A 14,079-nucleotide genomic window follows, 5' to 3' on the forward strand; every position below is an offset into this window, starting at 1 on the left:
AATCCGGTCTGAAGCGTGCAACTTCAACAAGTTTTTCCTTCGCTGTTTGAGACACGAGATATTTCATTTCTTAAAATGCACATAACTGAAAACTTAGAGGTGTACGCCCCGGGGCGGATTAGAACCTACGCCTTCCAAATCGAAGGCTGTGGTTGTATCTACTAGGCTATCTAACACCACGGATACATATAGCATATTGGGGAGCGCGGATTAAAATGTACTAACAATAGTCTCCGTAAAAAAAGCTCCCGAAGACGCTGAATTGTTGACGTCTAAAGACACCGAGATAGTGAATAACGAAGATGACGTTAAATGATGATTTAGGATAATAAGGCTGTGACTGTAATAGGGAATATCGTACCGGAACGATCAATCGGTTAGTGGTAAAATGTTTGTAGCCTGTAGTATTTTCTTAATCTTGCTAAACTACATATTTATGTTGATAACACTGGGAATCGAATCTCAGTCCGCTTGTAAAAGCAAAGTATACAAAACAAAAAGCTCGGCACATATATAATAGAAATCCTAAAATATATACCTACTATTTATTTGCGTGGGAAATGTATTTCGATAAAAACTTATGCTCGTGTTTTGCGTGACTCTAAATATAGCTCAAACATCGCAATCTATTTGTATTGCTTCGACTTAATCACTTATTATTTACCTTTAACTTGTAATGAACCAATATTAGTTAAAACAAAACAGAATAAGATTAAAATAACATATATACGTCAATAATAAGATAAAGTATATAATTTGCAATGTGTCAAATATAACAAGAAAAATACTGATCAAACATTAAGAAATTTCTAATTCAATGCTTTTTTAAGTATTACAATAGGATATTATCTAATCATCTTAAAATTTTATAAACATAATTTAATAAGCATGACTTATTTATTACGTACGAAAATGTAACAAAGGCGTTAACGAACGTTATATATACAAACACTAAAAATAATAATAACTAACGGTTTAAAAATAATCAAAACAAATGAAGCTTAGATGAGTAATCGATTCGTCACAATACAAGCTCATCCTTTGAACTTGAAAACGTCGCACACTGGTCGAAACTTGTACAACGGAAATGTAAACAAATAAAAAAAAATTGTAAATAAAAAAAATCAAACGTGAAACCACGCACAACGCGTCTATCCCCCGCATGTCGGCCGAACGTATACGAAGGACCCTTGACGCAAAACTCGCTCAATCCCAACTTTTAGCATTTAGAGGGGCATGGCATAGCGAAAGTGCTACCAAATAAACAACTATAAAAACACAGGGCACCGCCAACTTAGCATCCAGTACGAATCCCGACTCCAACCACCGCTCAAGAGGCATTATGAAGACGGTGAGTGAAGTCTTTCAGTGATAAAAAGTGTGAAAAGTGAAGTGACTTCAAAAAAGTGTTACATAATAAATCGTCCTGTGTGTCCCGTGTCTGAACCGTGTCATATGCGTCTGGCAGTCATTATCTTAACACTGGATACTTGGATACTATACGAGTATCTAAATTTTGGATCCTGAACCAGTCAATTTGTTCTGGAGTCACTCATATCTCAAAAATATAAACTGATTTGTTAATAGATACATATCTAATTCAAATCTAGATACACATTTTGGTCACAAATATTGATATACGAACAGTTATGTGACTTTAATCTGTCATTGTAGAAACATGATAGTGTTAATAACTGCCATACAAAAATTATAATTTTTTCTATTTTTTTAATTTAATTTTCTTTTGCGATACAAACGGGATATTATGACACACTTTTTTGAAGTCAAAACTCAATTGAAACGATTAATAAAGACGGTTTTACACATTACGCATAAATATGCGCATTTATGCATAATCGTAAAAAAGTTAATCGGCTGTTATAGTTAACTGCTTACATAATTCATCAACGTAATAATTTTCACAGTTTCAATCCAATTACTTAATTTGTTTCAATTTAAATAAATATTTATTTATTTTCTTGTTATATTTCATTTGATTTTTGCATATATGTTTTTTCCGTTTTATTCATAACTTTTTTTAAACATTAAATTTTCATTTTATTTTTATTGATTAAATTTTTACCTTTCCCCGTCATTTTTGGATTTTTATTTAATGAGTTTATCTCTCTTTACGTAATATTTAACTAATCAAACACAAGTGATAATCAAAATTCATTGTTATTTTTTCACTAAAAGATGATTTGAACATGAATTCTGAATCAACTATAGTAAATATTAGGATTTTAGAAAAAAAAGAAGATATCTTCTTTTATTTATTATTTGAGAACAGAGATTTTTCTACTTACGCCAATTGAAATGGTAAAATTTTAATTATGATATTTTTTTTTTAAATTTTCCCAAATATTGATTTTGGTAATTTTGTCATTTGAAGTTTTATAATATTCAAAATATTTTGCTCCATAGTTCAATACATTAATAGAGATAGATATCAATTTCATTATTATTCACATATTATCCACTTATTTAAGACACGCTATACCTTTGTTCTTTAAATATTTTGATTGAAATTAAATTTGGCGCCGTATTTAAATTTGGTTTACAACTATAAAACTCCTATAACCTTCACACCTAAATATATATTTTTTGCTGCATACTAGTAATGGTTCGTACAAATAATAGAGGCTTATTTCAAATTTATGTTAACAGCTTTACTCAATATGGTAATTACTGGTTATCTAATGGTTAAATTAAGTAATATATTAGCATAACAATGAAGGTGAATAATTGTTTTAGCGTAGATTTGAATCTCTACGGCTCTCTCACGATATATAGCCAATTAAACATCAGTCGTGATCTCTTTTTCCGCTAGCCTTACCTCTTAGGTTTAATATAGGTGTTAGAGAGAATAATTATCTAATAATGGGTTTCTGGGTAATATTCAATACAGTCGTTGTAAACAAACGTTTCAAGATTGCTTGTAAACTAAGTCTTACCTTACGAAAAATCTAAAGTATACCACAAAAATAAAAAAAAAATGTAGATTTTTATGATAATTAACTGTGCGATTTTTACAAAGTTAACGTCTTTTAAATAATAAAAATGAGTCGAATCGCTCAAACTAAATATATAAAAATTGTATTTTTCGTTTGCTCTAATAAGAAAGGAGTGGTGCAAAATATATAGTGATTAAGTAACATTCTATGTTATACCTGCCTGCAATATTTCTCAGACTAAATGAAGTTTAATATAAATAGCAAGAGATATTGAGGTAAATCAAAGATCGAATTAGGAATATAAAAGTTGATCAGCAAGTTAAACCAAGATTAAAAAAAAAAGATAAAACGTTTAAATCTGCAAAAATTGGCTACAAAAAATCTAGACCGTTACGATTCCCTATAGCTAGTTAAATGTTACGTCACAAAAGCGTTTCAGATCAAGTCTAGACAGGTTAGGCGCGAACTAGGAAGAGAGGCCATGAAACCTAGGTATTAAGTTGCCTCCATAGGCTGTATACTTATGTAATACAATTGCAGGAGAAATCATTGATATGCGAAAAAGTTAGAGACCTGCAATACCGTAGATAAGAATATCAAATAATATCAAATAATTTCTAATACAGATCGTCTTAAATAAAACATTAAGATGTAAAATAGTTTGACGGCTTTTTAAATAACTTACAACTGTTACCTACTTCCGTTTTCAAAAATATTAAAGACAAACTTACAAACATACAAACAAAGTTTTCCTCTTTATAATATTAGTGTAGATGATTTGCTAATATGAGATAGATAATGATGAGTTGCTCTAGTAAAAATTGAACTTTTTTAAAAAGTGCCACAAAAATTATAATTTTTTTAATTAAAACTATTTATTGCTGTAAACAATAAATGCAACTAAAAATATTTTCTAGTGTTTTTTTATATCTATCAGCTGTACTTAAGTTCTTATGCAAGATAGGTTAAAGCAACTTAGTGACGTATTTACCGGTATATCTAGAATATTATATATCAACGTCGCAAATAGATCTTTTTACTAATGTATTACATAAAATCGTATTAATTGAATTACGTGGCCACTGATGCAAGGAGCGCATTCCTGGTACTAATGTCCATATTATGTTGATATGAGAACGCTTAACGTTTAACACTTACCTAATTTTAAACAGGTTACCACTCATAATTCTAGACGTAACATGATCTATGGGTGTTTACCTAAATACTAAACTGTTAAAAGCTTAAAATCCCTTTAAATAATCGAGCAGTAGTAGGTTTAAAATATTTTCACAGAAGAAAGAAAATCCACAGCTCTATTTCTGATTTATTTTAATCATCCGAATTAAGTTACAATGAAAAAAAATACCAAGAAGGGAAAGCAGGTGATAAAAAAGTAAAATGAAAAAAAATATTTTGTTTATCTGTTTACATAAACACCCAAAAGTCCAAACCTGATGTTAATGCAGTTTTTAAACGTTATTTTTAGACTACTATAAAGGATTTGTTTTGTATTCGGACGTAGGAAAAATATCTGAAAATAAAATCGAATCCTTCTGTATGTAGAACAGTTTAATACTGTATATTGAAAGGAAATACTTAATTAGGAAAATTATTAACAGGCATGTTGTTAGGCAATAGAAATATTAACTCCAATGACTAACAAGTAATTCTCGCCTAATACTTAGTTGACCTAAAATAATTGTCGCTAGTCAAGAAAATTATATCTTTCGCAATGTCCTGTATCCCTAGTACGAAATTGCAGACCTCGCTAGCTTAACACGTTTACAGTACTATGGAAAAGTGCAACTTTAATCTTTAATAAAAATGCAAGCAATGCTGAATCATTGTAACTTTGAAAACTGAAATCTATGTATTATTTATAAAGAATATGGGTTTTTTATTGTCCTTACCTTTCGAACGCGTAGTAAAATACCTACTTGTTATATAATTGAATACGGCCAAAGTGTCATATATAAATGCATCAAAATGGAGTCTTGAATGTACTTATTAAACCTGTTTTTACATTTGATTATTAATCAATGTTGTATGCAAATAAATAATATTCGAATAAATAATTATATTTTAAGGGTTACCTTTGTGAACCTTTCCAATTTTAGTATGAGTTATTATTCGAAAACAATCAAGGCTCCAATACGAAACGGTTTCGTACTAAAGGCTATGCTATGGATAGGGACTGGTTATACTTGATGTCAAGTATTCAGAAGCTGTGTAGGTAAAAATTTACATTTTCTTTATGAATTTATAATTTAACCTTCTGATATTTACATTTACTTACCTTATGTAACTATCACAAAGTAAATTACTTCATATAGATAGCACTACCTTGAGATTTAACTTATATAAAATAAAATATTTAATAAAAACTTTACGTCTATCTATTACTCTAAATTTGATTATCTTAATTATTAGTCCCGAGATACGCATTTGACCTAAATTATGGAGAAGTAAAACCGAAGTTATCTCATATGCTCGTGCATATAATTTAATAATCATTTAAAAAAAACTCCATAAATATTTTCTATGGCATTTACATGTATAATTGATGGTGATAATTTACCACGCAATCTTTAGTGAAGGATAGGTAATTCGTGAGAAAATCAATAAATCTTATGGAATCTGAAGACCATTCGAAAATAGTCAACATTTTTAATTTTTCTTAACTATGTTAATATAGAAATAGAGATATTAATAAAACGTAGTTCGACTATTGACTATGATATTACAAATCATATTTATCAAATAAAAGCGGAAGCTACATTATTTGTGTAATGTAAGTTAAAATGTTTTACAGTATACAAATATACTGAAAAACTTAACAAAAGATTTTATATTTTAGAGGATTTGTTATGTTGATTCAACACTTACACTCCGACAAAGGTGATGATCATTTCTATCATGGTAATAATAAACCGATTGCCGAGCGATGATTATTGAGAAATATTTTGAAGTATAAACCCACATACTTGGTGTACCAGTACGGATAGAAGTATTAGTCCGTATCCAATACCTTACAGGGCGTTATAATATAGGTATACTATTCAAGGCGTAACCAGTTGGTTGGGAGTTAACACTGATTGATGCTTCAAACATTAGAATTAGGTAATTATTACGTTCTGTTGCGCTCGATTAATTAGTTATTGATCAGTGTAAACTATTAATCATAGGTGTAATTTTTGCCCGCGGCTTAGTATGTATAGATCAGGTTTAAACTCTGAATGAAATAATATTAGCCATCGATGGCTTATATTCGACTTAGCTACCCTTTTAGGTGATAATCGTAAACAGTAAACTGTTAGTTGGTTTTTGCAAAACAGTAAGATTAATTGATGCGTTTTTATCCTATTGTTCTTAGTAGAAGATACTTATGAACTGGTAGTAGAGTCTACTAAATGAATGATTTGAATTTCAATTTGAAAATGTTTTATATATTATTCCGATGGGTATATTTTAATAATAACCAAGTATTATCACTAAATTGTTACTAATATTATAACACTCGAGAATTTAGAAACTCAAGTGAAAATTGAAAATTGAGTAGTTATTGGATTCCTAATAAACAATTATTCAATTGAATAATTGTTGGATAGTCCATTAGGAAAGCTATCTAACATGAAGTAAACGCGAAATATACCTATGCGATTGCAACCGCAAGGCTTTTATTAAGTTAAAGTGCAAAACTACACAATTCTCACTGTATGGGTCAAAAGAACATTGCTCTCTGAGAACAGATACCAATCATAACCATATCGTAACACATACTAACCATGTGTAACCCATTCCCATAACAATCTGAGTAAATGAACTGAGTTCAACACAAAACCTCTATTGTAGTCGCAAGTTAGCGACTTGCTGGCATATTGTGAAACAGATAAAAAATTATTATTGTCCCACATAATTAACAATAGCATCTACTTTGATAATCCTACTAATATTATAAACGCGAAATTTTGTATGTTTGTTACTCTCAAACGCCGCTACTACAGAAGCTACTTTTTATCCCGAAAAAATCCATGGATTCCCGAGATTAACGAAAACCTGATGATTTTGATGGTATGAATGTTTGTTAGTCTTTCACGCTGAACCGAATCGCCTGTGAAGTAGGTACAGAACTGAATTCTACGCGGACGTAGTCGCGGGCGTCTGCTAGTGTCTAGATATTTTCCTAAGCATTAAAGTGAAAAGTTAATACTGCATGTTCTTACTGCAGAATTTAGGTCTGTATTTACTGTTGTCTACAGGAATACAAAAGTTTCTAATTATGGTGTATAGCCTATTAAATTTGTTAATTAAATATTGATAGATGTAGCTAGACATCCCTTAGTTCACCAATCCATATAATTCTATTGTAGAAATAGAGGTGATATTTTCGTAATTTTTTTGACATTAATTAATTGTCATTTTATATAATGTACTAAATATTGTGTTGTAAATTATTATTAAAAAGAAATAAAATTTCCACGCCTGTTATCGACAAAACATTTACCCTCTGTTATAATTTATACATGTTTTTATGCAAATAAAATTATTTGATTATTGAATTTGATGTGATTTAATCAGATCCGATTACGTTGGTACTTTAAGTAATCCTGATTTGTAAATACACGATGTTTTGCTCAAAATATGGTGTGATTTTAAACGAAATCAGTGGATAAGTTGTCGCAACATGACACTTACGAAAACGTATGTAATGTCAAGTGTTGATGATTTCTTTAGCATTATACTTCATAAGTGGGTCGTATTGAATAATAAGTAATTTAATGTAATGTAAATTCAAAAATTCAAAATTCAAAATTCATTTATTTCAAGTAGGCTCAGTTTACAAGCACTTTTGACACGTCAGTTGACTATTTGTAAAGATTCTACCACCGGTTCGGAAGGCAGGTTCTGCTGAGAAGATACCGGCAAGAAACTCAACAGTTGCTCTTTTGAAAAAGTCATACAGTATTACAATTTACATTTGATAACAATTAAATTACAATTTCTTATAGTTTTATCTCCTGTGTGAAGGTGGAAGCTGATCCAATGGCCTCCAAGCACCTTTGTCGTTAAGGAACTCATCAATAGTGTAGTAACCTCGACTAAGTAAATGTTTTTTAACACATGTAATATCATTTGTATATTTAATTTTCATTTTTTAATGGACAGTCGGTAATTGAAATTTATTTTCTTGCGTTACTTGCATTTTAAATGTAGGTTTATTACTGACTAGATGTTCATAACGTAACGAAACGATCTCGTTTAACTTGAAATATCTTATAGTTGATAGTAAGTTTATTTATTTTCTTGATGTACTTGATAATAAATTAGATTTCAATAATCAGAACTATGTCGCAAGTAAAATTGGCACCAATAAAAAACTAATAAATAAAAATTAATGAAAATAAATTATGAATAGCTCATTTTTTTACGGATGATAAATTATATGCATATTTCATAATATTTATTTAGTGCATGACTAAATTAAATTCCACAACTCAATGGTTCTGTAGCTTTTATGCTACAATAATATGTTCATTTGAAATGTATTAAATTGAGGCAAATTTCCATTACTTATACAATAATATTAAAAAAGGTAAAACATGTTTGATTTCAATAAATTATGTATTTTTTTTTATCTAAAATAATTATACAAATAATTTAAAATATTAAATTCAAGATTTAACCAAACACTCGAGTCACAGTAAATATCTTTATTCTGATCGAGTTGTTTAATCATTAAAGTCTTGAAACATTTCTTTGTTGTACTTATAAATACGAATCTTCCGCTTTACTTATATTTACAAGAATAATTCATGTTCGCATAGATAATTAGGTACGTTGTATTGTCCCTTTGGCTACGGAATTCTAAAAAGTATGTCGCAAAAATTGCTCAAAAAATTCAAATGAATTCTATTCTAGTGATTCCACATGACTAAATAAATACGTATTTGGAATTTACATAACTGGGTCTAATGCTAAATATAGCTATTTTAATACTGAAACTCCAAAAAAGAATATTATTAGTATTATCGAATTGCCAAATACATACTGAAATGTCTATTAAGATAAACACATAGTGACTAAATGATGACGATTTTAGCGGCTAATAGAGATAAATAAAAAACCCAATTGACTTTAAAAGGCTGTCGATGATCCGGTTAACTACGTACCTATAATTTTATTCCACTGTAATTATGTTTATTGATAGATAAGAATCAATAAGGGACTTGTATTAAAAATTTACTTTTTATTTGGGATGCCATTCTGCTGTTTTAGACTCGTTAAAGAACTTTTGCCCTATAACACGTCTTATTTGAATTTGAACTTTATGTATAAAATGGCAAAATTAAAATTAACTCTTCGTCACTAACAACGAAGTTGCAATGGAAACGAACGATGGCATCAGCGTTGTAACTTTACAGAATGCAGAGGCTGTAAAATTAAAATGTTATCACCATTTTGAAAAGTGAATTATAAGAGGCCTGCCACATTAGCAACTTAGTAACACCGCTTATAAAAACATTATCGCGCAAGATGTCAAGATTATTTCAAACCCGATGTTCACATTACTAAATGACGTCTTTGCACAATGCTACGCAAAATTTTAAATCACTATTTCGATTCCAAAAACAATTTTTGTCAAATTAAAAAAGTTTTTTATATTTCTTTCTTTTTTATTTTCTCAATATTGTTCTCTGTTTTGTAATTATACTCAGATTACAAAAACTTCATTTGTTTAACTTATTATACATGTAGGTATTTAAAGAGGTTTGAACCAGAATTCCACGGCATAGTATGATGACACCAATGCAGTATTTTATGTGCTAGGCATGATTGATCGCTAACTCAGTACCCTCACTAATTACACGTGCAATGCGTTCAGTTGGTATGCCGTATGTATGTCTTGCGTTCACTTGGTTAAGCAAGCGAAGAATTGTTTGTCGATTAGCAACATTTTGTACAATGCCATAGCCCATAAACATTGCTACAAAATCCGCTATGTTTTTTTAATTACGACACTAATCTTTAATCTCTATACTATAATATCATAACTAAAGGTACAAAATTTATTATTCATGCCTTTGTAATCTTGAAATGTATATTGTATATGTAAGTCATCCGTTGTTGCTCAATTTAATTCGAAAGAGTTGCTCTACGAAAATTTACTTCAGTGTGAAAGAGCTTTAGCGTTTTCTATGGTCTGTGGTTTTTTCATTGGTCTAAACGAAATTTCATTTTTGTTACAGATCTATTTAGTTTTCCTGCTGATAGCAGCAGTGGCTGCCAGCGAGAAAAAGTCAATAGAAAAGAAGGAGGGCCTCGAAAAGAAGTTGGACAAACGCGGTCTCTTGAACCTCGGCTACGGCTACGGCATCAGCGGACTCGACGTCGGCTACATCGGCAGCGGCCACGGCATCGGCGGTGCTTACAACTTCATCGATGAGGGATCCCTAGGTCACTCCGGATACGGCATCGACCTCGGACACCGCACCGACGTCACCAGAACCGTCACACTCGTCAAAGGAGTTCCATACGCTGTGCCCGTCGACAGACCAGTACCCTACCCAGTCGAGAAACACGTCCCCTACCCCGTAAAGGTCCCAGTACCCCAGCCCTACGAAGTCGTCAAACATGTGCCCGTCCACGTCAAGGAATACGTCAAAGTCCCCGTACACGTACCCGCCCCGTACCCAGTTGAAAAGAAGGTGCCCTACCCCGTCCACGTCCCCGTAGACAGGCCCTACCCCGTCAAAGTGTTGGTGCCCCAGCCTTACCCCGTTGAGAAGCACGTCCCTTACCCCGTTAAGGTGCCCGTCCCTCAACCCTACCCTGTTGAGAAACACGTGCCATACCCCGTCGAAGTCAAGGTGCCCGTGCCTCAGCCCTACCCAGTCATTAAACACGTCGGCGTTCCCGTCAAAGTGCCCGTAGACAGGCCTTACCCCGTGCACGTGCCCGCTCCCTACCCCGTCGAGAAGCCCGTGCCATACCCCGTGCACGTCGAGAAACCCGTCGCCGTCCCCGTCCACGTCCCCGTAGACAGGCCTTACCCCGTCCACGTAGAGAAGCCCGTAGCCGTGCCCGTTAAGGTGCCAGTCCCAGAGCCTTACCCAGTCTACAAACACATCCCCTATGAGGTAGAAAGGCCCGTGCCCGTCCCAGTCAAGGTGCCCGTCGACAGGCCTTACCCCGTGCACGTAGACAGGCCTTACCCCGTCCACGTAGAGAAGCCAGTCCCAGTCCCAGTGAAGGTCCCAGTGCTGGTCAGCGAGCACGACCACGGCAGCCACTACAACTTCGGAGGCTCCTACTACGAACACTAGGCTAATTACTCTAGTTTGTTAGTTTATTATTCGCCAATGTCACGCTATTTATATCTCGTCATGCAAAGATTTAAATCGTTAGATAATAGTTTCACGAACGCCAAATCCATCCATCACGAAGCATTATCGTGAAATTAATTCACCCATCAACAAATACGGAACTTTTCATAATTTAGGATCTCATACCTGTTGATTCTGCAAATGAAAGCAGTGACAATTTGATTAGTGCCAGAGGCTATCTACGATTGAAATCTTTGTCGCCAAGCAGCGGCCGGGACACCAGCAAAATTTCTATTGACTATTTATACTGTCCTTCTATGATAATTCACGTCATATAAGCGTACAGAAGGTACGCGAGCACGTGTATGTTGTGATTCAAAGGTTACCATTAATAGGTTTAAGTCGACTGTAATATACGAAATAAATAAAAAAATAAGATAATAAATTTAACTTTTTCATTTTATGTACACTACCCCTAAGTAATTTCAAAAAGCATAAAGCTTTAATACCACATGTGCTTTAGTAGACTTCAATATTAAACAGCTTCCTTGTATCTAGTTCTACACCTAATAACTTTCGTTCATGCTTAAATCGTATTTAAAAATAATATTCCATAAATTTTGAAATAGATTTGAGTTCTCATTTAAAATAATTAAATAATTGACAATAAAATCTTATATTTTATTAAAAAGTTTTAAGAAAATGAATGTTACCAAACGACCTTATTTAAATATATGCATAATTAACAATCTCTAATTATTTTAAGTTGTTTGATAGTCAACCAATATTAAGTGCTTGGAAATATTTACCTTTGCATGACATTCACCAATTAATAATCTTTTTAACATAAAAATTGAACCGATTTCAAAGACGTATTTCAGTTATTTTAATTTTAACACAAAAATCACTAAACCGTTTTTCATGAAATTAAAATAGCACCAATCTGAAAGTATACTTTTTCAATCAAAAAAAATATGTAGTATAAGTAGTTTAATGTAAAAAAGCAGTTATAAGATTGACAATAGACACATCAAAATTACAACGTTATATAAGTATTTATATAATAGCCGACGCCCCGTAGTTCCCATCCCCTCGAGAATATGGAGATAAAATATAGCCTATAGCACTCACAAATAACGTGGCTATATAATGGTGAAAGAATTTTCAAAATCGGTTTATCGATCCAGAGATTACTCCCTATTTTACCTCTTTAAAATATTTGTATAGAAGTACAGATACGAGTATATAGGTATAGGCATACATACAATAAGTTGCACTAGTAAATTACGTATATGGGCATTAAAATGTATTATTAATACAGATATAATCAGGAAACGAGACAAAGGTCAGGCGACGGCCGAACATGGACGGTGTGACTAAAGTAGGTATTGAGAGTGGAGTGTACAACTGACCTTCACGGTTGATTGGCAACATTTTTACCGACTTCATAATGATTGTGAGCGGTACCCGGTTTGACATAATGACCACAATTGTTGTTAAGAGTTTTTGCTTGAACTTATATTTTAAGATCTGTATATTGGTAACCTATGAGAAGAAGTAAATATAGGGGATAAGGAATTAAAAATCACGTGTCTCAAACAGTGAAGGAAAAACATCGTGAGGAAACCTGTATACCTAAGAGTTTTCTTAATTCTCTGCGTGTGTGAAGTCTGCCAATCCGCATTAGGCCAGCGTGGTGGATTTGGCATTCTGAGAGGAAGCTCATGCTCAGCAGTGAGCCGAATATGGGTTGATAATGATGATGATGATATTGGGAACCACGCTGGTTCAATGTGTGTTAACGGGCGACCCATTCTTTTTAATTATTTACTAGTAATCCCTTGATTGCAATCTCACCTGATGGTAAGTGCTAATGCAATCTAAGATGTATGGCTGACTTGTTAGGCGTAGGATGAAAATCCAGACCCATTTCGGTATCTACAGGACATCGTACCGGAACGCTAAAAAGCTTGGTGTTATGTCTCTGTCAATCGGGTGGTGATTAGCCACGGTCGAAGCCTCCCACCACCCAGACTTGACCAATTAAGAAAACCTCAATTGGCCCATTAGGAAATCTCAATCGGCCTAGCCGGGAATCAATCCCAGGACGTCCGTCTTGTAAATCTACCGCACATACCACTTCTATATAGGAGTATATAGGACACCGTCAAAGTATCCTGACTAGGGCTTGTTTCTTTCTAAGAACACTGCGCTCTTCTAAAACTGCAACCGATCCGTATTCGAGGATACTTGATCTGTAATAGTTGTAATGAGCAAGAGGTCAACTAGATCCAAATGAATCTTAGAATCATCTTCGGATGATATATATAATTCGGAGCGTTGTTTACTGGTCCAATTAATAAACACGCTTACAGCTTCCATACAAAGTTAAGATAAACACCCCTCCCAAGACCAAATAGGTTCATAGATAATTAATTATATTGTATGTATATAAACTTTATCAGAAAAACTACTTTTCATAATACAATTTTCCATTTTTATCGAGATTTCCACGTGAGCCTACAGTGGGCTCATGGACTTACGAATTGAAATCAATTGCCCATTTTGGGCTCAGGACTTGTGAATATCACACTAATATTATAAAGGCGAAAGTTTGTGTGTAAGCCTGTATGTTTGTTCCTCATTTGGGCTGCGGCTACTGAAGAATATTTAAGAATATTTTATATGTAGGTAATTATTCTGTAAAAAATGTTACCTACATTATCACATTAGATTATTGCACTAATAGTACGTCATCAACCCATAGTCCACCACACTGGCCCAATGCGGATTGGCAGACT

The 14,079-nt window shown here is 32.9% G+C and overlaps 2 protein-coding genes across 2 annotated transcripts in view; one reads left to right on the plus strand and one right to left on the minus strand.

Moving 5' to 3' along the window:
• LOC112052643 (angiotensin-converting enzyme) overlaps positions 1 to 14,079 on the minus strand; it is a 188,177-nt gene that overhangs the window by 61,479 nt on the left and 112,619 nt on the right. The window lies entirely within an intron of this gene.
• On the plus strand, positions 1,195 to 11,723 carry LOC112052632 (uncharacterized). The gene is made up of 2 exons (XM_024091789.2): positions 1,195 to 1,351; positions 10,202 to 11,723. The coding sequence occupies exons 1-2, from the start codon at positions 1,343 to 1,345 to the stop codon at positions 11,276 to 11,278; spliced, it is 1,086 nt and encodes a 361-aa protein (XP_023947557.1). The 5' UTR covers positions 1,195 to 1,342; the 3' UTR covers positions 11,279 to 11,723.

Source organism: Bicyclus anynana, chromosome 12, assembly GCF_947172395.1.
Source record: "Bicyclus anynana chromosome 12, ilBicAnyn1.1, whole genome shotgun sequence".
NCBI classification, from domain to species: Eukaryota; Metazoa; Arthropoda; class Insecta; order Lepidoptera; family Nymphalidae; genus Bicyclus; species Bicyclus anynana.